At 45.1% G+C, this 20,622-nt stretch overlaps 1 protein-coding gene across 2 annotated transcripts in view; it reads right to left on the reverse strand.

The window, feature by feature from the left end:
• plod2 (procollagen-lysine, 2-oxoglutarate 5-dioxygenase 2) overlaps window positions 1-20,197 on the reverse strand; it is a 47,807-nt gene extending 27,610 nt beyond the window's left edge. For both annotated transcript variants that reach the window (XM_063206828.1, XM_063206827.1), the window contains exons 1-4: window positions 19,695-20,197; window positions 3,592-3,683; window positions 3,148-3,284; window positions 277-440 (exon numbers count right to left, since the gene is read on the reverse strand). In XM_063206828.1, coding sequence (XP_063062898.1) covers window positions 277-440; window positions 3,148-3,284; window positions 3,592-3,683; window positions 19,695-19,791 — 490 coding nt within the window. In that variant the 5' untranslated portion in view covers window positions 19,792-20,197. The remainder of the gene's footprint in view (window positions 1-276; window positions 441-3,147; window positions 3,285-3,591; window positions 3,684-19,694) is intronic.
• Window positions 20,198-20,622: the final 425 nt, after the last annotated feature.

Consider the following 20,622-nt stretch of genomic DNA (forward strand, 5'->3'; position numbering starts at 1 on the left):
TTTTGGACAGTGCAAACATTTTGCACTCAACGAGTAGTGGCACATTTCCGGGGGCCTCTGGGTAAATAAACGCAACTCCCCCGTGATGCCCCGCGGTGCAGACCGCATGCACGCACACACACACACACACGGAAATACATGTATGCACATACACACACATTCATACGGTTATCATTATGCACATTTTGAAACACACACAGACACACGGACACACGGACACACACACACACACAGAGAAACACACATACGTGTATTCCATGTTCCACCTCCACCCACCTCCAGAGTTGAGGTAGCGTTTCCCGCTGCGAACAGACGGGTACTTCTCCGCCAGCCGCTTATCGGGCCAGATCAGCCCCTCGGCCGCAAACACGACCCTGTGATTGGCCTGCTGGAACTTCCGCAGAAGCTCCTCGGGAGCGCCCGCAAGCACAACATCATAGCTGTGGAAGGAGAAAAAGGAGAAAGAGAGCGAGGTTAAGTGAGTCACGTGTGTGTGTGTGTATGTGTGTGTGACAGAAATGTGCGGGAGAGAGAGAGAGAGACAGAGAGAGACCTCGTCACTGGCCTCAGTTACAGATGAACTTTCTCTGCACCCCTTAAAAGGCAAACAAAATGGGAAAGTAAACCACTCAATTCCTTGCACTAACTTGTATAATCTCTGCTTTCCCCCAACTCTCTCCGCACATCTAGCCTGTAACAGCTCTATAATAATTGAAAAAACACAGGAATGCCTCCCCACGTCTAACCTATAACTGTCTCTTCAACAGTAACAACACGGGGTTGTAACCTAAAGGTCAAGTTGGAGATGCACCGTGCAGTTGTTTATAGACGGCTAAGTAAGTGTTTATAGATGCCCATTACAAGGCCCATCAATACTGCTCTCTGCATGGGAGCCCCTGCTAAATCAATCACTGCCAGTGCAGGTGAGGCACGTAAATCTAACTCGGAAATCCACTACAAGACATTTTCAAAACTAATACATTGTTTGTTTTTCTTGTACTGTAAGTCTCAGTTAACATCAGTAAAATCATTGTTACTGTATATCGTTTGAATTTAATGAGGAAGACTCACATTCACTCTGTTCCAATTGCCCTGATACTACATGTAAATCAAATGTAGAAAAAAAAAAGATTTATGAAAATTTTATTTAAATTTATAGCTCTATGGAGAACAATTTATCATCTGTAAAAGTTCACCCATTTCCAGAGGCCTCAATGTCAGTGCCAAGTTCGTACAGATGTGCGATAATGCACCTTTTGGCTTTGGTCTGAGACATAGTCTCATCACTTGAGCAGATTCAGAAGCCTAATAATAAACTCAGCTGGAAGAGTCATTGCCGAGGTATTGCAGCGGAGGGTGCCAACAGAAAAGTCGACAAGGGTGACAGATGGGTCAGTTGTCCCGGGCCTGGGCAGATAAGGGTCCCAGAATTGGGTCCTCAAAACTAAGTATGTACTGGATGGGGGCCCTTTCAAATAATTTTGTCCAAGGGCCCAAACACAGTCGCCAGTGTCCCTAGGTGCCAATTGCTAAGATGCCTGTCTACGATGTGATTACTTTCCCCCTGCCTGCCTTGAAGCTGAAAGGACAAGCAGGCATAAAGTGCAGCTTTGTTTTTGATGGCTGTTTTGAGAGCATACACAGAAGACGCCACTTTTCCACATTTATCAATCTGTGTTTAAGGTTTGTTGTCAGTGGCATAAACAGAGTTTTGATCCACAAGGGCTCAAGGCACTAGCTGATGTAACCATAAATAAGGACCACGCCTTCACCTTCCCCTTCCCCTTCACCTACGTGTAATCACTGGCTTCAAAGGTGGTCACAGTCCTATAATACCAACTTTCTATGAACAGGCTTATGTAGAGGCATCATTTATCACTTACTTTCTCACATGAACGAGCCTCAGTCGAAGGTTCCCTCACGGTTCATGATAACTGGTGTTTATTTTCAGTCTCTTTTTTTGCAGGATTGTGATGGCCGAGACTGAGAGGCGTTGTGCCTCATACAGTCATTATAGCTGAACGTCCTGCAATTTCTTACAGTACATAACTATGGTTTGCCCATGGAGCCTTCATTATGTCTGATTAACATAATAGACCAGAACGGTAGCACATGGGTGTGGACACGCCATTTCTACCAGGGGCCCATACTTATCACTGCACAGCATCTTGAAAACAGTTTTAGCGCCCACATATTTTTTCGTTTCAGCAAACATATTTCTATAGGCCTTTTCACAAATAAGTATAAATGGCTCTCGTGTCTATCACTCATTACGAAGCATTATACAAATTGGTTTTTATACATAATGAGAATAATGTACCAGAAAATGGGTTCACCTTCAATGTCCATGAATCCATCAGAGTCAACTGGTAATTTGACCCCAAATATGAGACCCTTTTGGTCATTTTTGGCAGAGCGGTATTTATCCAAGCAATGGGGGCATCTGGATTCCATGAACGGTGTAAATGGGGCAAGTAAATCAACTTCTGCCCTCCTGAACCCTTCGTTTTAATTAGCTGCATCCCAAAGGAATAACTTTGGCTTTTGAATTCGTACAGTATACGGCACAGCTGGCCGTGAGTAGCCTGTGAATGTTGGCCGACGTGTGTGAGCGTTGGAGAGAGAAGATAAACAAAATGTCCGCAGTGATGTGAGGTGTCCTCCTCTGGCCTCTTGTCCTCCTCCTGCTCATCATCATAGTGACACCTGGTATAGCGATACTTTGTTCATCAGGCGGTTGCTGTGGGGCAGCACACTAGTGCATGTGTACCATACTGTATATGGCTTCTATACTCGTGGGGACCCAGGTTCAAATCTATAGTAGGTCATTTCCCAACTCGACCCCATTTCTGTCTCTCTCATTTCCTGTCTCCCCTCAAAATGCCCTATCAAATAAAGGCCCATAGATATTATTCAAACAAAAAGAGATACTTAATGTGTCCCTAAGGGAAATTAGGGGCAGTAATGCAATGCATACCTGTCCAGCATAGCAGCAGATAAACAGTAGTGTCCCTCTCTGAACTCTTCTCCTCATCACTTCCTTTATTTCCCCCTGGAGATCAATAGTGGCTCTGTCCTACTCTACTGTGACACCTGGTATTCATCCTCAAAGGAAATCAAGGGCAGCAGTGCAATGCATAGACCTACCTATCCACAAACAGGACCACCAGGTCTTCCTGGTCTGACAGGTCCTCCATGGCCTCCTTCAGTAGTCTGACTTTCTGTCCGCCGCCGATGGATCTGCCCACGTCTCCCCCCTTCCACTCCTCGCCCATGCCCAGCACCTGAAACAACAGACAGAGAGGGAGCGCCGGCCCGTGAGTCAAAAACACTGGGTTGAAGGTGTGTGCAGTGCATGCATCCCCCGCCCCCCCCCCTTTTTCTTTGCGATGATTAAAATCGCAGCCAGCAGCAGCGCAGCTCTGGGAAGAGGGTGACGTAAGGTTCATTTAAGACCAAGCAGCATATGGTTTCGTTTAGCATTCTGATAGCGGGACTGATTAGCGGTAATTGTGTGGGTTTGTCAGGACTGATGGTGTGGGTTGGACTAAATGTATATATGCGAGAGCCAGACGCGTACACTTGGCTTACCTTCACAGTGTAGTTGAAATAGTTTGCCGACTGCATGAAGCGAGAGAAACCATCCGTTTCTTGAGTGGCAACAGTCAACACAAGTAATTTGCCTGCGGATATAAAATGGAGAAAAGGAAAGAGACAAAGAGGAGGAGAAAGGCAGGCAAAGGTAGAGAGGCACAGAGAAGAGGAAAACAACTTGTGAATGAACGTATACAAAAAAGCTATTTTTAGTGCTTTAGTTGGACTTAAGGCAAAACAAAAGATCTCCATAAACATTTCATATTTTTTCAGGTATTTAATGTCTGTCATACTGATTTACCATTTATTTATTTGGCTCAGAGGGCCTGCAAAAGAGTTCCAATGTGCCTGGAATACTAGTTTGCGCACAAATTACACTAAAAACCTTTGACATTGACTTTGATATTGTATAATACCAAGTTTGACCAGATTTTTTTTCATAGTAGGAATGCCACCCCTGTGAACTCATACAGTACTTAAGGGCTAACCAAAGGCGCAAATGGATACTGGATTACAAACTAAAGTACACGAAACCAGCAAAAATGTTCTAACCAAAATACTGGCTCCGTGTCCACGAGGGACCCAAAATGTATACACACTGTATTATTTTTTTCCCTCTTTGCTCTGGAAGTAGATGGTGTACAGTTACTTCCAAAACCAGACCACAACCGAACCTCAGACCTATGTAAACACACTGAACACTTGGGTCTCCACTGCGGAACACAGTTGCATCTCAACATAAAGGACCAAGCTAAGGGTGCCGCGGCGCTTCCGCTGGGCTCTGCAGTGAGAGGACGGATTGAACGAAACGGGAAGGGAAGGCAAGGGAAGTGGGCACCACAAAGTCTCGTGAGAGTAAAAAACACATCCATGAGGCCAAGGACGTGATCTGGGCCTAGTTCTAGGCAGATCATTAACCTTCTTTTAGAACTGTCAAGGGGAAAACAGCCCCAGAGAAAGTTTAAGAAAACAGTGATGTGGTGTTGAGGGGCTGGGGGAGTGTTGGGGGATTTGTGTACATCATAGGTCTGAGGCGTCTTTGCAGTGTATTTGCTGAAATCCACTAGGGAGGGTTTTAGGGGGATGTACACACAGCTGCTATATTGGGTTAGGACAGTAAAGAAACAGATGTGTCTTGGTATATACTGTACCATATCTGTACCAACTGTTTCAAGATAAAACAATTGTTGCAAATGTATTTTGCAGGCAGTTGCATTAGAAAATACCCAAGCAGGCTAATTAAAAAGACTAAGAAAGTACTGCACATAGTGTGTTTCATTTATGTATCGGTTGTGAAATTGCTTGAAAGACTCAAGCATTACTAATGTAGAAAAAAATATATAAATATCTGACTGCACTCTGCATGACTTTAAGAGATTTGGGCAGAGCAGTCGCTTAAAGGCCCACAAGAGAGTAGAAAGTGAAAGAGGAAGTTGTAAGGGCTCTCTAGTGCTTGGCTGCGCTCTCTCCTTTGATCAGGAACAGGAAAGCGTGATTTCACTTTTCAGCAACAATAAATCACGTCACCAGGCGGACTGGCGAACTGACGGGGGTGTGGATCCCAGCGCAGGAGCGGATATCCCAATGCAGGCCTTGGCTATTGTGCCGCGGGGCTGTAAAGCATTAAGTTGAGGCATAGCACTTAGTGGGGTTTTTTTAGGTATGGAGGGAAAATTACAAGTTAGGATGCATAGGATTCTCTTTGTCTTAAAACATGTGTTCAGACAAATGAAATGTAACAAATAATATTTGAGGGTGTGGGTGTGTTTAATTTCCATAGTTTGGGAGGAGAAATTAGGCATTAATGAAAAACAGAGCATGATGTCATAACGCAGACATTCGATCATAGCAATTTGAGCACAACTTTTGGACTTTTGGACGAAAACTCAGCCCTATTGACACCTAATACATCTGCCTGTCTGACTGGGTCAGTATGAATACCGATTCGTTCAACAGGCAGGAATCCCTCAGAAGCCCACACAGACAGACGTCTGTCTGGGAAGGAACTTTTCTATCAAATAAAAAAAAGCTCCCTAGAGGGGGAATTAAAAGTGAGCGAACACATTAAAACCCCTTTGCCAATTCTGGGTGAATAAATCATGTCCTAACCCAACAAGTGAAACACAACGGCAATGCTATGCATTAAGCTACAATGGAAAAACAATCTCTTTTGGTGTATCATTATGCACAAGGGTTTTTTAATAGATGTCGAGCTGTAAATTTGTAAAGGGGGAGGTCATGCCAGGTCTGTTAAAGTGTTTTATGGAGGTGAAAGGAGAGAAAAAAAGAGGAGTGAGAGTGTGTAGGGGAACGTTGTCCAACCGACCGACTGACCAGGAAACCGATCTTTGAGCTAGGCCAGACATAGGGCATGTGTGCTGTGACTCATGGTGCTTAAGGAGGGGCGAGAGATGCCTCGGATGAAAAGGCCCCCTTTGCCTTTTGCAGGGCCGGTGACAGGGCCGCTTTGGCTAGGCCCAGGACAAAATCATCTGAGAGGCCTCCACATGCAATACATAATAGGAACCCAATTCCAGGCCATCCTCTCTTTGGGCCCAGGACAACTGACCCCTTTGCACCCCCCACCCCCCATCAACCCACCCCTCCCCACCATTGACTTCCCTGTCCCCTTGATTTCCAACCCCTGAGGTCGGCCTCTCTGCCCCCGCCGTCTGCATTGCTCAGCCATTCCCTCACGCCGGCCAGCCTGCTTTGCTTTCCTTTCCTGCCCTGTGGTGCCGTGAGAGAACACTGCGCATGCAATTCTCTGACGGGCCGTATTACTAAAGGCCCTGTCTGTCTGACTAGCCCCCGTAAAAGCAGGGCAACGGGACGGCAGCCAATCGTGAGTTAGCGGGAATCTGGATGGAAAAAAAGGTGCAGTGCAGTGCAAAGCTGCAGTCATGCCCGGAGGGGCGTTTTACTGGGCCGTGCAGGAGCAGAAGGAACGCTCAAGCATGACTTCAGGTGCGCTCACGCAATGAGCTGGCGAAAAAACAAGCCCTTCGTCTGAGGGATATGGGGCAATCGGCGAGACTAAACCTGGAGAGAGCTGGTGGGGAAACAGAACAGGACAAGGGCAGTAAAACAAAGAACAGAACAGCGGCAGGTTGGAGGGGTGTGTGTGTGTGTGTGTGTGTGTGTGTGTGTGTGTGTGTGTGTGTGTGTGTGTGTGTGTGTGTGTGTGTGTGTGTGTGTGTGTGTGTGTGTGTCCCTGTCTGTCTGTCTGTCTGTGTCTAGAGGGGCTTAGCAGACATCTGTGGAGATCATCTGTGTGTCTCCCTGACAAGCAGCTGTGACCAGCAGGACATGAGGGGGCAGTTACAGGGCCGAAGCATTATCACACAGGGGTACGGAGTCACGCCACAAGCGCTCTCCCATCAAACAATCAAACATGCTTACAACATGCACACACTGACTGACCCTCAACCTGCCCTACATTATGTCTATGGAAGTTTCATAAATCCTGCCTGAGTCAGTCTCTCTCTCTCTCTCTCTCTCTCTCTCTCTCTCTCTCTCTCTCTCTCTCTCTCTCTCTGTCTGGAATTTGTACACTGTAATGGGTATGAAACAGCTGGAGGGAAATGTGGAACTTAAAAACTCCCCGAGGAGTTGTTTTCGCAAGAACTGTTGAAGTCACATCCTGTCGGAATGCAGTATTCATAACCTGAACAGCGGTGTCACTCTTATTTCGATATATTTCCGTAATAAACGTAATGTGATTTTAAATTAGTACACAATTTCAAGATAGAAATATTTAGTGGATTGTGATTAAATGGCTGCAATGTAACATGACTAATTACACAGGAGTGACCCTTTTTGCATAACTCTCCTCTCTCATACTGCACTTTATGAAGTTCCACATGTGTGCTTTCCAAACCATGAAAAGAGCATATGTGTCTCTCCAGTACATGAACTGTTTAGGCCTCCTCGGTCCAAAAAATCCTAAAATCTGTTCGTTCCATACCCGTTACTAATGTGCTTTATTCAGTCAATGTATTATATAGTGCTCAGAAACACCAATGCCATTGCCTCATGGCTGCCTATTACCATACAGTGGTTTCCTGGTAAATATGAAACTCTCATCCAGCCATTCCCAACCCCTACTGTAGACTGTGTGGTAGGCTATGCTACACTCTGGGTTAAGTCATCAGAGGTATGTGCCTGTTATTAGTCTTGACAGTCCCTGCTGAGGATGACCACAGGATCCAAAACAAGAAATGTAGAAAGGTTAGCCATGCGGGCCACCCTACTAAACACAACTTCTTGTCTTCCTCCTGTTCCTCCCCCTCCTTGTCCACTTCTTCTTCTACTACAGTGTTTCTCAAACCTTTTCAGACCTAGGACCAACTTGTCCCCCAAAAAATGTTCAGGGACCAACTGTCAATTGAATTGACAGTTGACGGGTACTAATTTTACACTGCTAATTTCGGTGCAGATCACATACTTTTTTATTCACATTGCAAGCATGTCGTATTGTGGCGAAAATAGGACTTCAACTATGTTTAGCTTTGTAACAATGTTACAAACATAGCCTACTGCTAACTTGTCTTGGATAAGTAGAAATTCCGTCACGAATCACCGGAGCTCTTTCGCGGACCACCAGTGGTCCCCGGACCACATTTTGAGATTCAATGTTCTACTACCTCTTCTGTCTGCCAGAGCACTGTACTCTCTGTTGCCTTGCCAGACACAGCCCAGCAGGACTATGTCTCATTTCCTTGCAAGGAGCTTGTTTTGTGAGACTACATGAGCGCACTGCACATCAGGAATCCCAGGAATTCCAGAAGTAAAGCCATCCCTCTTTGTTGCGGCACAAGTCGGTGGAGGAGGAGAGGAGGTGGTTGCGGTGGAGGCAGAAGGCCCCGCCGCCCCAGGAGACAAATGTTGTCCACACGCCGCCACGTCTGTCGTGAAAGTGAGGACAAATTACCCTCGTGACCCCTGCTCGACCCTGCCCCCCCCCCCATTATGCCTTGTTTGCCTACCCGCCGTAAACAAATAAAACCGCCAAGTTGCATCTTGAAATGCGCCACAACCTGGAAACTTACACACACACACGTGCACGTGTGCGCACACGTATGCACACACGCGCGCACGCACACACACACACACACACACACACACCAGACAGGTCTGTCTCTCCTATTTTTACTCTTCAGTTTAATTCCACCTTCAATTTCGACAATCAAATGCCTCGTAGACGGGTTTTAATCCCCGACCTCTCAAACAGGGGCATAATTAGTTGATCCTTGCCCAGACCTAACGCCAGGCTTTCCCCGGATTGGCAAGTGTGCACATGCCAAGAGATGTAATATACAGGAGTTGGGAAAGGATTGATATAATACGGTCTAGGAGGGCACAGGAAGACGAACAAGTACCAAACAGAAAGGTTATACCAGGGCCATTGCAGCAAAGGACCGTGGGTGTTCTCTCTAGTCCACGAGAAGTGTTGTTGACTTCTGGTTTTTTAAAACGATTCAGCTGTTAAAAGTTTGGCTTGTGATTAATTGAACAGGGTTTCATGGATCTAAATTACTTTGAAATGTTTTTACAATGATTTTTGTCTCTGTTTTTGTATGCTTTTGTATGTTTTTTTATGACATTAAGCCAATCAAGCATTCACAAGTTCACACTCTCCCTTCCTTTTCCACCAGGCCTGTATTTGCACCAACTGACGCTAATGTGGTAATGCAGCATGATTTAATCCCACATTAACTCAGCGTCTGGCAACGCAGCAAAGAAAGAAAAGGGCCATTTGTTTCCCCTTTCTATTGTTTTTGTGGGTCAGTATTTCTCCAAATCGCTGTGGCTCAAGACAAGGGTGGGCAGTGTGTGTGAAGTCACTAACTGGAGGGGAAGGACAAAAATAGAACATAGTGCATATGGTGAATATTGTGGAAAGCCAAAATGTGCAATGTAATTCCTGTGCCTTTCCTTTGATTAAATATTAATGCGCTCTTCTGTCTTGCGGTCCATGATATATGATGGGTTTTCCATGCCTCACGAGGGAGGCCATTACTAGCTGTACTGTCTCCATTGTGTTTACAAGACTCAGGGACGCCGACTGGGGAGGGGGGGCAAAGGGGTCAGTTGTTTTGGGTCCAGGGAGAAAGGGGGCCCAACATTAAGGCTTTCATTACATTACATGTATGGACAGTATTCGATGGAGGGGGGACCTGAAGGATGACTTTGTCCTGGTCCTGGAAAGTGCTGTCAGCAGCCCTGACAAGACTTCATATGCTAAAGGGACCACCAGGCCATGCACTGATGTACTCCACAGACAGCTCCTGACACATTTGAGGTCCTCTGAGGTTAGAGAATGCTCTCACCAGACAAGAAAAATGCACAGCCCCAACACATACTGTGCTGTAGCTGTGTACAGCAAAAGAGGTCATTAGAGCTTTAAATGTTTCCCTGAGGAACGACACAGAAAAGTTCACAAAATTGTTATTTCATTCAAATATATGGTATGGTGTAGCATACAGACACTGGAGTGGCTGGAGTGATTTTGGAGGATGAGTGTCATGTGTAAACAGTGCGAACAGAAGACCCTCGTGCTTGACGGTCTCATGCCAACATCGGCAAAGTCGTCCGGAATGCAGCTCAGACGCTCTAACTGTAAATCTGCTGTGGGAAAGGGAAAAGGCAGTGAGCGTGCGTACGTGCGTGCGTGCCTTCTTTTTTTTCCTGTGACACACATGGAATCTGATCACCGGTGGGCAGACGATGGGGGAGACCTTCACGAGTTAGTGTCATGACTCATATGGCTAGACCTCAGCTTCCTGTCTGAGATAAGAAGAAACTGAGAAGAAGCAAAAGAAAAAAGCCAAGCTAGGCTCTCTCGCTAGGCGCTCTCTCTCTCTCTCTCTCTCTCTCTCTCTCTCTCTCTCTCTCTCAGCAGACCCACTCCACTGGCATACAGTTACTTGTCTTGTCTCTCGTGACAATTGTATCTTGGCTCTCAGAGAGCAAACTCTCTCCCTCTCTCTCTCTCTCTCTCCGCAACCACTGGCATACAGTTACTTGTCTTATCTCTCACGACAATTGTGTTTTGGCTCTCAGAGAGCAAACCCAGTGAAGCCAAGAAAGATTCCTGAGATTCTCCTCCAACTCTCATTCTGCTGTACTCTCTATTCTCCTTTCTTCTTCATCACATTGTAGATGGCCAAGTAAGTTGTAGGTTAGACAGCTCCTCTCTGCCGTCATTTTTTTCTTACCTCTCCCAGTCTCTACAGTGAGTCCAATATGTATTTGATCCCTTGCTGATTTTGCCGGTTTGCCCACTTATAAAGACATGATCAGTCTATAAATTTATGATAATATGTATTCAAACATGGAGAGACAGAATATCAAAAAGAAATTCCAGAAAATAACTTAAAATCATATATTTTAATTTATTTGTATTTAATGTAGGCAAATAAGTATTTGACCCCTCTAGCTAAAGAAGATAAAGTGCTTTGTGACAAAGCCCTAGTTGTCTAGCACTGAGGTCAGATGCTTCTTTTAGTTGATGACAATGTTTGTGCATATAGTAGAAAATATTTTTGCCCATTTTTCTTTGCAGATTATCTCTAAAACATTAATAGTTTGTGGTTGTAGCTTGGCAAATGGGAGGTTCAGTTCTCTCCATAGAATTACTATAGGGTTAATATTTGGAGACTGTCTAGGCCACTTCACAACTTTAATATGCTTCTTATTGAGCCACTCTTTCGTTGCTTTGACTGTATGTTGTGTATTATTGTTATGTTGGGAGATCCAAAAATGGCCCACCCTTCAGTGTAGTGGTGGAGGGAAGGACGTTTGCACTCAGGATTGCACATTACATGACTCCCTCCATCCATTCGTTGACGATGTGAAGTTGTCCTGTGCCTTGGTCAGACAAACACCCTCAAACCATAATGATACCACTTTCATGCATGATGGTGAGGAGGGTGTTCCTGGGATCATAGACAGCAGTACTCTTTCTCAAAACACATTGAATTGTGTTAATGCCAAACAGCTTGATTTTGGTTTCATCTGACTACAGCACCTCCTTATCATGTCCTAAACCAGTCTAATGTCCGTTGGCAAACCTCAGGTGGGACCGCACAGGTTCCTTCTGAAGTAGAGGTATCATGTGTGCACTACAGGATTTTAAACCTCTGTGGCATTAAGTGCTACCAGTAGTTTTCTCAGTGATTTTGGTCCCAGTATCTTTGATATCATTGCCTAGTTCATCCCGTACAGGTCTATGGTGCTTTCTTTCTGTTCTCATGATTATCAAATCCCTACAAAAGGTCAAATTTTGTATAGAACCCCAGACAGCCTGATGGATAGTCATTTTGTATTGATGACCTTTTGGAAGAAATGCATCAACAGCTGGGTCATTTATACCCAGTCTCTTTCTTGTGGATTTGCAGCCCATTTAATCTTGTTCAGGTCTAAAATCTTGTCCCTGATATCATTTAACCGCTCTTTGTTCTTTCCCATGCTGGTGAGGTTGGAGTGTGACTGATTCACTCATACTATGGACTGATTCTGCTGATTCAATGTTAGTGTGTACAGGTGTCTTTAATTCAGATGACAAGTTGGTCGGAAGTGCCCATCTGGTCTGTGGGCCCAGAACTGTAATCAGTTGGCAGGGGATCAAATACTTATTTTGCTCGATGAAATGGAAATAAATTAATATATATTCTTTTAAGTTAATTTCTGGATTTTCTTTTTGATATTCTGTCTCTCCATATTAGAATACATATTATCATAACATTTATTGACTGGTCATGTCTTTGTTAGTAGGCAAACCAACAAAATCAGAAAGGGATCAAATACTTATTGGACTCACTGTATAGCTGAGCCAACTGGCAGGTGAATTCCTGTCTACAGTACTTCAAAAATTATGCCAAGCAAAAAAAAAGAAGAAGCTGTGTCTACTTTACAAATCATGTCAAGTAGAGAGAAGTTCGGGATATGGTAGGAGGGTTTGGGGGTGGGACGGCTCAGCATGTGTGGTTGTTGGTAAGATTTACACTCCACCTGTTGTCATACGTCCCGAAACTCAAGTCGCTGACACTTAAGACACATAGCGTCAGATTTACTATGTGTTTGTGTTGCCTTTTTGAAATCTCATACGTGTGTCGACGTGAAGCCAGCAACCTATGTGTGTATAGCTGAGCCAACCCTCAGAGCGAGAGCGAGAGTTGTAATTCAAAATAAAAAAGGAAGACCACAGCAGGGGCTGAAGGGGGGAGTGGGGATAAGTATTCCAATAGAGACTTACTAGCTCCATTATGCCGACGGTGGTCTTATAAATTAAGGCCTGTAAAGCCTAGCATGGCACTGGCTCAACTCTGGCATAGGGAGATGTTTGTTGGAGAACGGCCCTCACCATGCGTTCATCCAACTCGCCCTCCCTTGTGCCCCCTTTCAATCAAGCGGTCAGAGAGCAGTACGTATATGGGGACCAGGGTCATAAATTGACACGTTTAAATGGCCCTGTAAGTTTTGGCATTATGATCCTCAAGATGCTTCGAGACTACTCTACACTGTACTGTACTGTACACTGTACAGTATATGGGGAACAGGGTCATAAATTGACACGTTTAAATGGCCATATAAGTTTTGGCATTGTGATCCATATATTCTTTGGGACTACTAACTGTGCACTTGCTGTGATGAGGATTTAAAACTCTGGCCATAAATGAAATTCTACCAGCATGATGACATCAGTAAAGCCCCATTGCAGTGCAGTTTCATGTGGCCAGCCAAAATGTTCTGTTTAGACGAGACTCTACTGTATGTTGAAAAGAGTCTTACTCAGTGGTGTAGTGTACTTTTTTATGGTGGGTATACTGTATATTTGAGCATTTTTTGAAGTGGGTATACCGTATATATTTATGCTATTCAAAATAATGGATCAATCAATTTTAAGTGGGTATACTGAAATCCCTGAAATTTAGAAGTGGGTATACTCCGTATACCCGCGTTCTACGTAGACTACACCACTGGTCTTACTTACAAATACTGGCCATGGCCATGTGTCTGTTGTTTAACATGAGAGCAAATGGGCATCAAATCTGACCTCTTCTAAAGCTACAGTGTGCAGTTTTTAATGCACCCATTCCAGCCACGCCACACTTTTGGAGTTTAACTGCGTCGTTGCATGGATAACACCTTAAAGAGAAACAAAAAAAACAAATCATGGTGTCTGCTCCTCTGGCTTTATATGGGCATACATGCGGCGTGACAAAAAACCAATGTGCCCATTCCACACATTCACAAAAAGATGCCAGACTAACTGTGGTGCTCACCCTTCCATTACAAGGAGAGGCAAACAAGCTCGCAACAACCCCCTCAGCCTCAAAACGGGAAGAATTTTAATGTAACCACAAAAGGCAGGGCTGGCACACGAACGACGACGGCAAGGCTACCTGAGAGGCTAGGAAACTAGACGGCCGGCCTGCGCAGACATTCCTTCGCACCTAACAAACACCCAAGTCTTCTAGGAAGGTAGGTGAGTAGCGTGTGTGTTTCCACTGCCTGACTAACTAACTTGCCTGACTGACAGACCCAATGACCGGCTCGCGCCTCTGGGCACTGAGCGAACCAGGAAGCGGACAAAACAGATGGCAACGGTTACTTAGACATTTCAGCTGTCGACGTCACAAAAATAGAACTCTCGTGGTGTATACTGCCTCGGTTGATGGGTAAAACACACATACGTCGTAGGCACACACACACACACACACAGGCAGGCAGGCAGACACACACACACAGACAAACACACACACACAGACACACACAGGCAGGCAGGCAGACAGACACACACACACACACAGACAAACACACACACACACACACACACACACACACACACACACACACACACACACACACACACACACACACAGAGGCAAGGGCCCCGTCGGCTGCTCCATCTAGGGAAGCTTGTAGCACATCCGCGGCGGGGAAGTCAGCCCTCGGGCCTCAGATTACATGTCTGCGTCTCAGCCATAGAAACCTCAAGCCCGGAGCACAGTATGACATCATCCGCTTCAGCCCAGGCCTGTGACTTACGAGCCTTTCCTTCCCCGTTTCTTCCTCTGCCTCTCCACACGGGGCTAGATTTGGGTTAGCACACCCAAAAGTCCTGCGTGTGTCCCTTTTTATTTACTTTTCCCATAGTGGAAAAACAATCAGCGAAGGGGGGTAAAACGACAAAACCGTGTGTATGGGTAATTGGGTGATGTCACGCTCCCACCCATTCAGAGAAACTAATGATAGCAATTATTGTGGTCACTTCCTGTGACAGACCGGCGGACGAGAAAACGGGCCGATCTGTTCTGTTGCCATGGTAGCGCCACGCTGGGAGGGTTTTGAGGAATGGCTAACATACGGCAAGACCGCTAGCCTATATGGCAATGTCCTATTTCCAGAACAGGACTATTTATTTAACATAGCGTACTACTGGCATGGGTGGAGTCCAGGCTCATTCAGAGTCTATGGCTTTATGGTCTGGTCATACTATGGCACAGAGAGGCCATGAAAACTTCCAGATTCTCTAAGAATAAAGCAAGCTTTGATTCTTACTTAGAAGGGGGAGAGAAGGGAGAGAGAGAGAGAGAGAGAGAGAGAAAGAGAGATTGTCACATTAGCTGCCTTGTAAAAGGCTATTAATTTAATATTTCACAAATGATTCCATTAACATTTTAACGAGAATAGCCTACTGACATTTTGAAAGAAAGAACAAAGAAAGAAAGAAATACGCAGAAGAGGTCAGAGCTCAGCTGTCGTGCAAAAAAACACTCAAGTAAATGCCGTGCCAATGCCACAAGTTTGACTCCTGTGCCACTTGTGACTTTGTGTGGCAAGGTCGAAAAAGAGAAACCTAACAACACAGCTCGTTATGGGGCCACTCGCAAACACTCACAAGCGCTTTATGGAAAACACCAAAAACAAAACAGGAAAACAGGACCATAGCCTATCGCATGTGTTTACAGGAAGCAGGCCATTTTATCAAGGGCACGGTCACATTGCCAGCCCAAAGCCAAAGGAACCAATTACAGGTTTGGCCAGCCAAGCTGGATTGTTAGCACGCATGAAAAGCTTATAATCCATTCCCAGGCCTTCTCTCTCTCCCATATAGACGTGCAATTTATTGTCATTTAGGCCTCCTGAATGTCAGGCCGCGGCCAAAGTGTACACTTCAGCGGAGTATTTCATGTGTAAAAGGGCAGTGTCGAAAACTGCCCCGACCATTGGTGGCCAAAGCGGGAAGGAATGCAAGTTAAAGAATGTGTGTGTGTCTGTGTGTGTGAGTGTGTGTGTGTGTGTCTATGTGTGTGAGTGTGTGCGTGTGTGCATGAGTGTGTGTGTGCGTGCGTGCATATGTGCATGTCACAGTGTGTGTATACTGTAGTGCAGGTCCGCTGACAGCTTTGACCGGGCCCCATACAAAGTCGTCTGAAAGGGGCCCCCAGCCCAATACATACAATGTAATGAGGACCTAATTCTGAGCCCCCTATCTCCGTGGGCCTGGGACAACTGCCCCCTCTGTCCCTCCCTGTCTGCACCCCTGTATATGTGTATGCAGGGAGTATCCAGGAAAGGGACGGGCTTTCTGCTCTGCTGGCCACAAGCATTTGTGAGGGGACATGTTCCAGACCCACTGGAGGCTGGTGATTTAAAACTCGCAACCTCCCGACAACACACCAACACGACCGAGCACTTTTAAGAGCTGTCATGATGTCATTACCCAGTGCCAGCGAGGCCTCCTTCCACGTAGACTGGTAGAAGAAAGCGTGCATCGCCTTTCAGCGGTCGCTGCTAATTATGGCCATGAATATAAATGGATTAAGATACAAACCCACAGTGAATTCACAGACACGGTGGCATTGTAGACGCAGACAGACATGCACGAATGCACACGCATGCAGTCGATTTCTCACACACTCACATACAGGTACAGTATGCACTCACTCATTCATACCCATACTGTAAGGAACTCAATTACACACACAGACACAGACACAGACACACACAAACTCACACACACAGCTAGGTCATGGTCTTTGGTCATTGAAATGGTCGCCTTATAAACTGTGGGTCATGCAGCTTTAAGGCTTAGTTTGAGGAAGTGATTTTGTTGCGATGTGTGAGTGTGCATGAAACAGCCCATTCTGATGACTTCATTGGCCTTCTCCTTGCCCCCCTAAGCACTCTCTATGGGTGTAGCCAGCATTCCAATAATCCTTAACACGTCCTCTCCCAAAATGAGGATAATGTAAATGTTAAGATAAGAAGGACATGGGGCATACTATAGACCAAACTGAACACATTTCAGTTCATGGCTCCACTTGCTGGCTTCGTGTCCCGAGGTAGGTCTGTCGACCAAAGACTTTGCAACTTTGCCATTACAGTAAAACTTGGAATAAGGATCTACTGTAAGGGAGCAGACATTTTATTTCAAGATTTACAACTTTTTCATGCCGGGGGCACCAGTTAATCATGAGTGAGGTGTAACTGCTCACACTGACCAAATTGTTACGTGTATGTGCTATGGAGAAAACTAGAACTCAGAAATCTTCCTTCTGACATAGCCTATCGTGGTTTGACACTATTCTCCCTTCATGTACAGTACATTCAACTGAGCTCAGACTTACAGTATAAGACGACAAGACACTGTCCAACAGGCCAACACATAGTACCAGGTCCACAGTGTATCCCAGTTAACTTGGCAAATGGAAACATTTCCCAAGGTACCTAACTGTATTTCTTATACTGTAGGCCTATGTGAAGCTGTGCCGGAAAACTGTCAGCTCCTCCACTGAAAGTTTGCTAGTGCAACATTTCGAGTCCATACAGTGTTTGCTGAAAGTTGCTCACTGCCAAACACAAATGTAGCGGGAAGGAGTAAATATGCACATTTTCGTGAGGCCTGATTGCAGCATGCAGTGTCGCTAGACGTCAGTTAGCGTTTCATCTCAGGAGCAAATGTATGACTGCGCTTTCAACATGCCATGAATTACGTATGGGATGTAAAAAAGACATGACGCAGCATGCACACACACACACATGAACAAGAGTTATGCATATTTACTGATTTCAAAGCGCAGATGGTGTGCAAAAAGCGTATTAAATGATGTCTGTATAGCAGCTGACGGGAGGATCATAAGTCAATAGCTTAGACATCATTTCGAACAAGGTATCTTTTAAGGTAGTTTTATGATTTGAACATGGCCTGAAACCACACACTGCTTACACAGTATTGGAGCTGTGACAGTGTTTTTAAAGAGCTGAGACATGTGTGTGCCCTGCAGGTAAAGAGGGCAGTGTGCGAGCACTGGTGCACCTATAGCTTCTATTTTCTAAAGCAAATAAACAAATTCTACTGGGGAAGACCCAGTCTGTAGCAAAGGAAAAGGGTTTATGTTTGGATAGGCCGACTTGATTTTTGAAATGTTTTCATTTAGTTGTCATAGGAATCTGCGTGTATGTCAAGTCTTTTTTCATCAAATGAAAATTGATTTCGGACCCGATATTTATATAATGATCACATAGCATAGCAAACACACAGCTGTTACAGGGACCCCTGTGTTGGCACATATTTGAGTAACCCCTGTTGGGCTTGGGAAGTTAAAAAAATACAAAGTTGTGTGAATTCAAGCTGTATTGCACCAAATAAACAGCCTACGCTTTCTTGCACCCTCTTTTCCATTCTATAACCATCACTTTCACACCACTTCTTCAAAAAAGGACACATGGACCTTGTGTGATCGTTAAGACGCCAAATTACAGAAAAAAAACGACAGGATCCTGAAAAGCAGACCTGTTGGGCCCATATGGTTCCACTCAGCTTATGGCATAGGCGTCACGTATGCTGTGGCGTACTTAAATGATTTTCAGAGTTAATGAGAAAGTAATTTTAGTGACAGCTTGCCACTTGACGGAGGTAGGGACTATTCAAACAAGGGCTGTAAAGTTCTAGCCCTCCTTTAACATTTAAAGAGGATTTTCACGCATCTCTAAATATAACAGGGACTTGGTGAAGAAACAGCTGAACTTCCTCCACACTCTTCCCTGGTTTCTCATACAGTTGCCTACATAAGCCTACTCTAATAGAATGGCTGGTTTGCTGCGACTGCATGAGCACTGACAAAAGACTATGGCACACACCCTGTAAAACAATAGCGATAATCTGTCTCTACAAATTAGCAATTATTTTGTATGTGGGCTAGGTGAAAGTGAAAGCATTTGGTGCCAAATTCTGTACACTATTTCTGGAATGAATTGGTCTGCTAATCATTTTACGTCTGCGCCATAATTAAATTTAATATGGCTGATAGGCCTACTTTAACAAGCATGGTTCATGTTCATCATAACTTGTAAAATCATATCAAAGGGAATTTGTTAACTTTGACGTCCACGCCCAAATGTAGGCTAATACAGCAAATTGTAATGTAAACGTACCCACACACTGTGAAGTTTTCACTTCAACTGCTAATAACATTTCAGCGCCTTGTGAGTGGTTATGGTCCCCTTCTCTCAGTTCTCTGTGCAGGTATGCCCCAGACTCGATTGACGTGGAAACGAAGCGGCATGCTTGCTTTATACACTTCTATGAGAAATGTAGTAGCGTTGAAGTTAAATTGTGAACGAATTGTGTGAAAACCGCAGCCTTTTCGTCATACGAGTCGGAGAGAACTGGGCATGAGGACTATAACGCAACCGTGTAATTTTGACATCACCGTGTTCTAGTTCACAGTCAGGCGCACAGGACGTCTTTATTTTCCCATAGGCTGATGGGGCAGCAGTTGAACCCGCGTGTCCTCGAGCAAGTGTAGCGTATGATATTGACTATTTTGGTGACCTACTGGCATTAAACAACAAGGAAACATGGGTAGTTCACATAAACTCTCCGTGCGCTATGTGGCCACTGCGCTTTTAAATACAAAACACGGGCAACTCTGGCAGTCACTCTCTCTTTTCATTATAGCATTTTGGACAGCAACAGACTTTCGGACAGGCTACAAGGCTACGGATCGACAACAAATTCCAAAATGTGTACATACTTGAAAACAGACCCCCATTAATGTATGCTGCACAACTCAAATGGCCCTTACCTGTTGGAATTGAATCTTGATTCCCATTGAAGCTATGGACATTGTAAATTAAAAGCGCAAGTAAGCAGATGAACTGAAACATCCCTGGGTGCTTCATAGTTGCCCCTCTCGGTGGTCCTTCTTGCTGAACAGAGGCTGGGCTGTACTGGGACCAGGTCACAGCGCGCGTCTGTCCCTTGTTTGGTACCGCGCGGTAGCGGTCAGTGGACGCGTTGTTCCTTCACCCTCGGGGCTAGAGGCTCTCGCGATAATTAAATAATGACCAAAAAAATCTCTGTGCCGAGAGAGAGAAACTCCTCTCGAGTCTAAGTTAGTGAAAGTGGCAAAAGCAGCAGCAGTAGCTTGAGAATACTGTAATAGATACGGTTATAGTTAGGGAGCAGGCGAAGGCGTGGTTGTTCCTAATTGTACGTGTAGCCACTTGCCACTTCCCTGCCGGAGCGATGCGAGCCAGGGAAGATAACGGTGTTGGAATACAAGGGCAGAGGGACAGTGGCAGTGCGTGCGCTGTAAGTGTGATTGAACAAGTACAGCTGTGTTTGACGAACCCTAACCCTAACATAACACGCCCACCCCTTCTCCACCCATCCTCTCCTCCCCTTTGGTCAGCGGGGGTTGCTTGGATGGATGTACTCGCTTTAGGTGAGGCATATAGGACACGTTGTATGCGTGTTAGGCCTATAGCTAACCCAGAAAAAAACACTTAATTATTTGGTATCACCCTGTTGTAAGGGTCGGGTGCAGAGTAGAGTACAGTATAATTTATTGATCCCGAGGGAAATTATATTAATGTCTACATTACAATGCATTATTACTACTACATTGTATCTACTACTGCATAATATCACAGTAGGTAATCAAGTGTAACCTGTATTTACCTGTGTCAAGTACACCTAAACAGGCACAGGACAGATTCATGATACCGTTG

This window comes from Engraulis encrasicolus, chromosome 9 (genome assembly GCF_034702125.1).
Source record: "Engraulis encrasicolus isolate BLACKSEA-1 chromosome 9, IST_EnEncr_1.0, whole genome shotgun sequence".
Classification (NCBI taxonomy): Eukaryota; Metazoa; Chordata; class Actinopteri; order Clupeiformes; family Engraulidae; genus Engraulis; species Engraulis encrasicolus.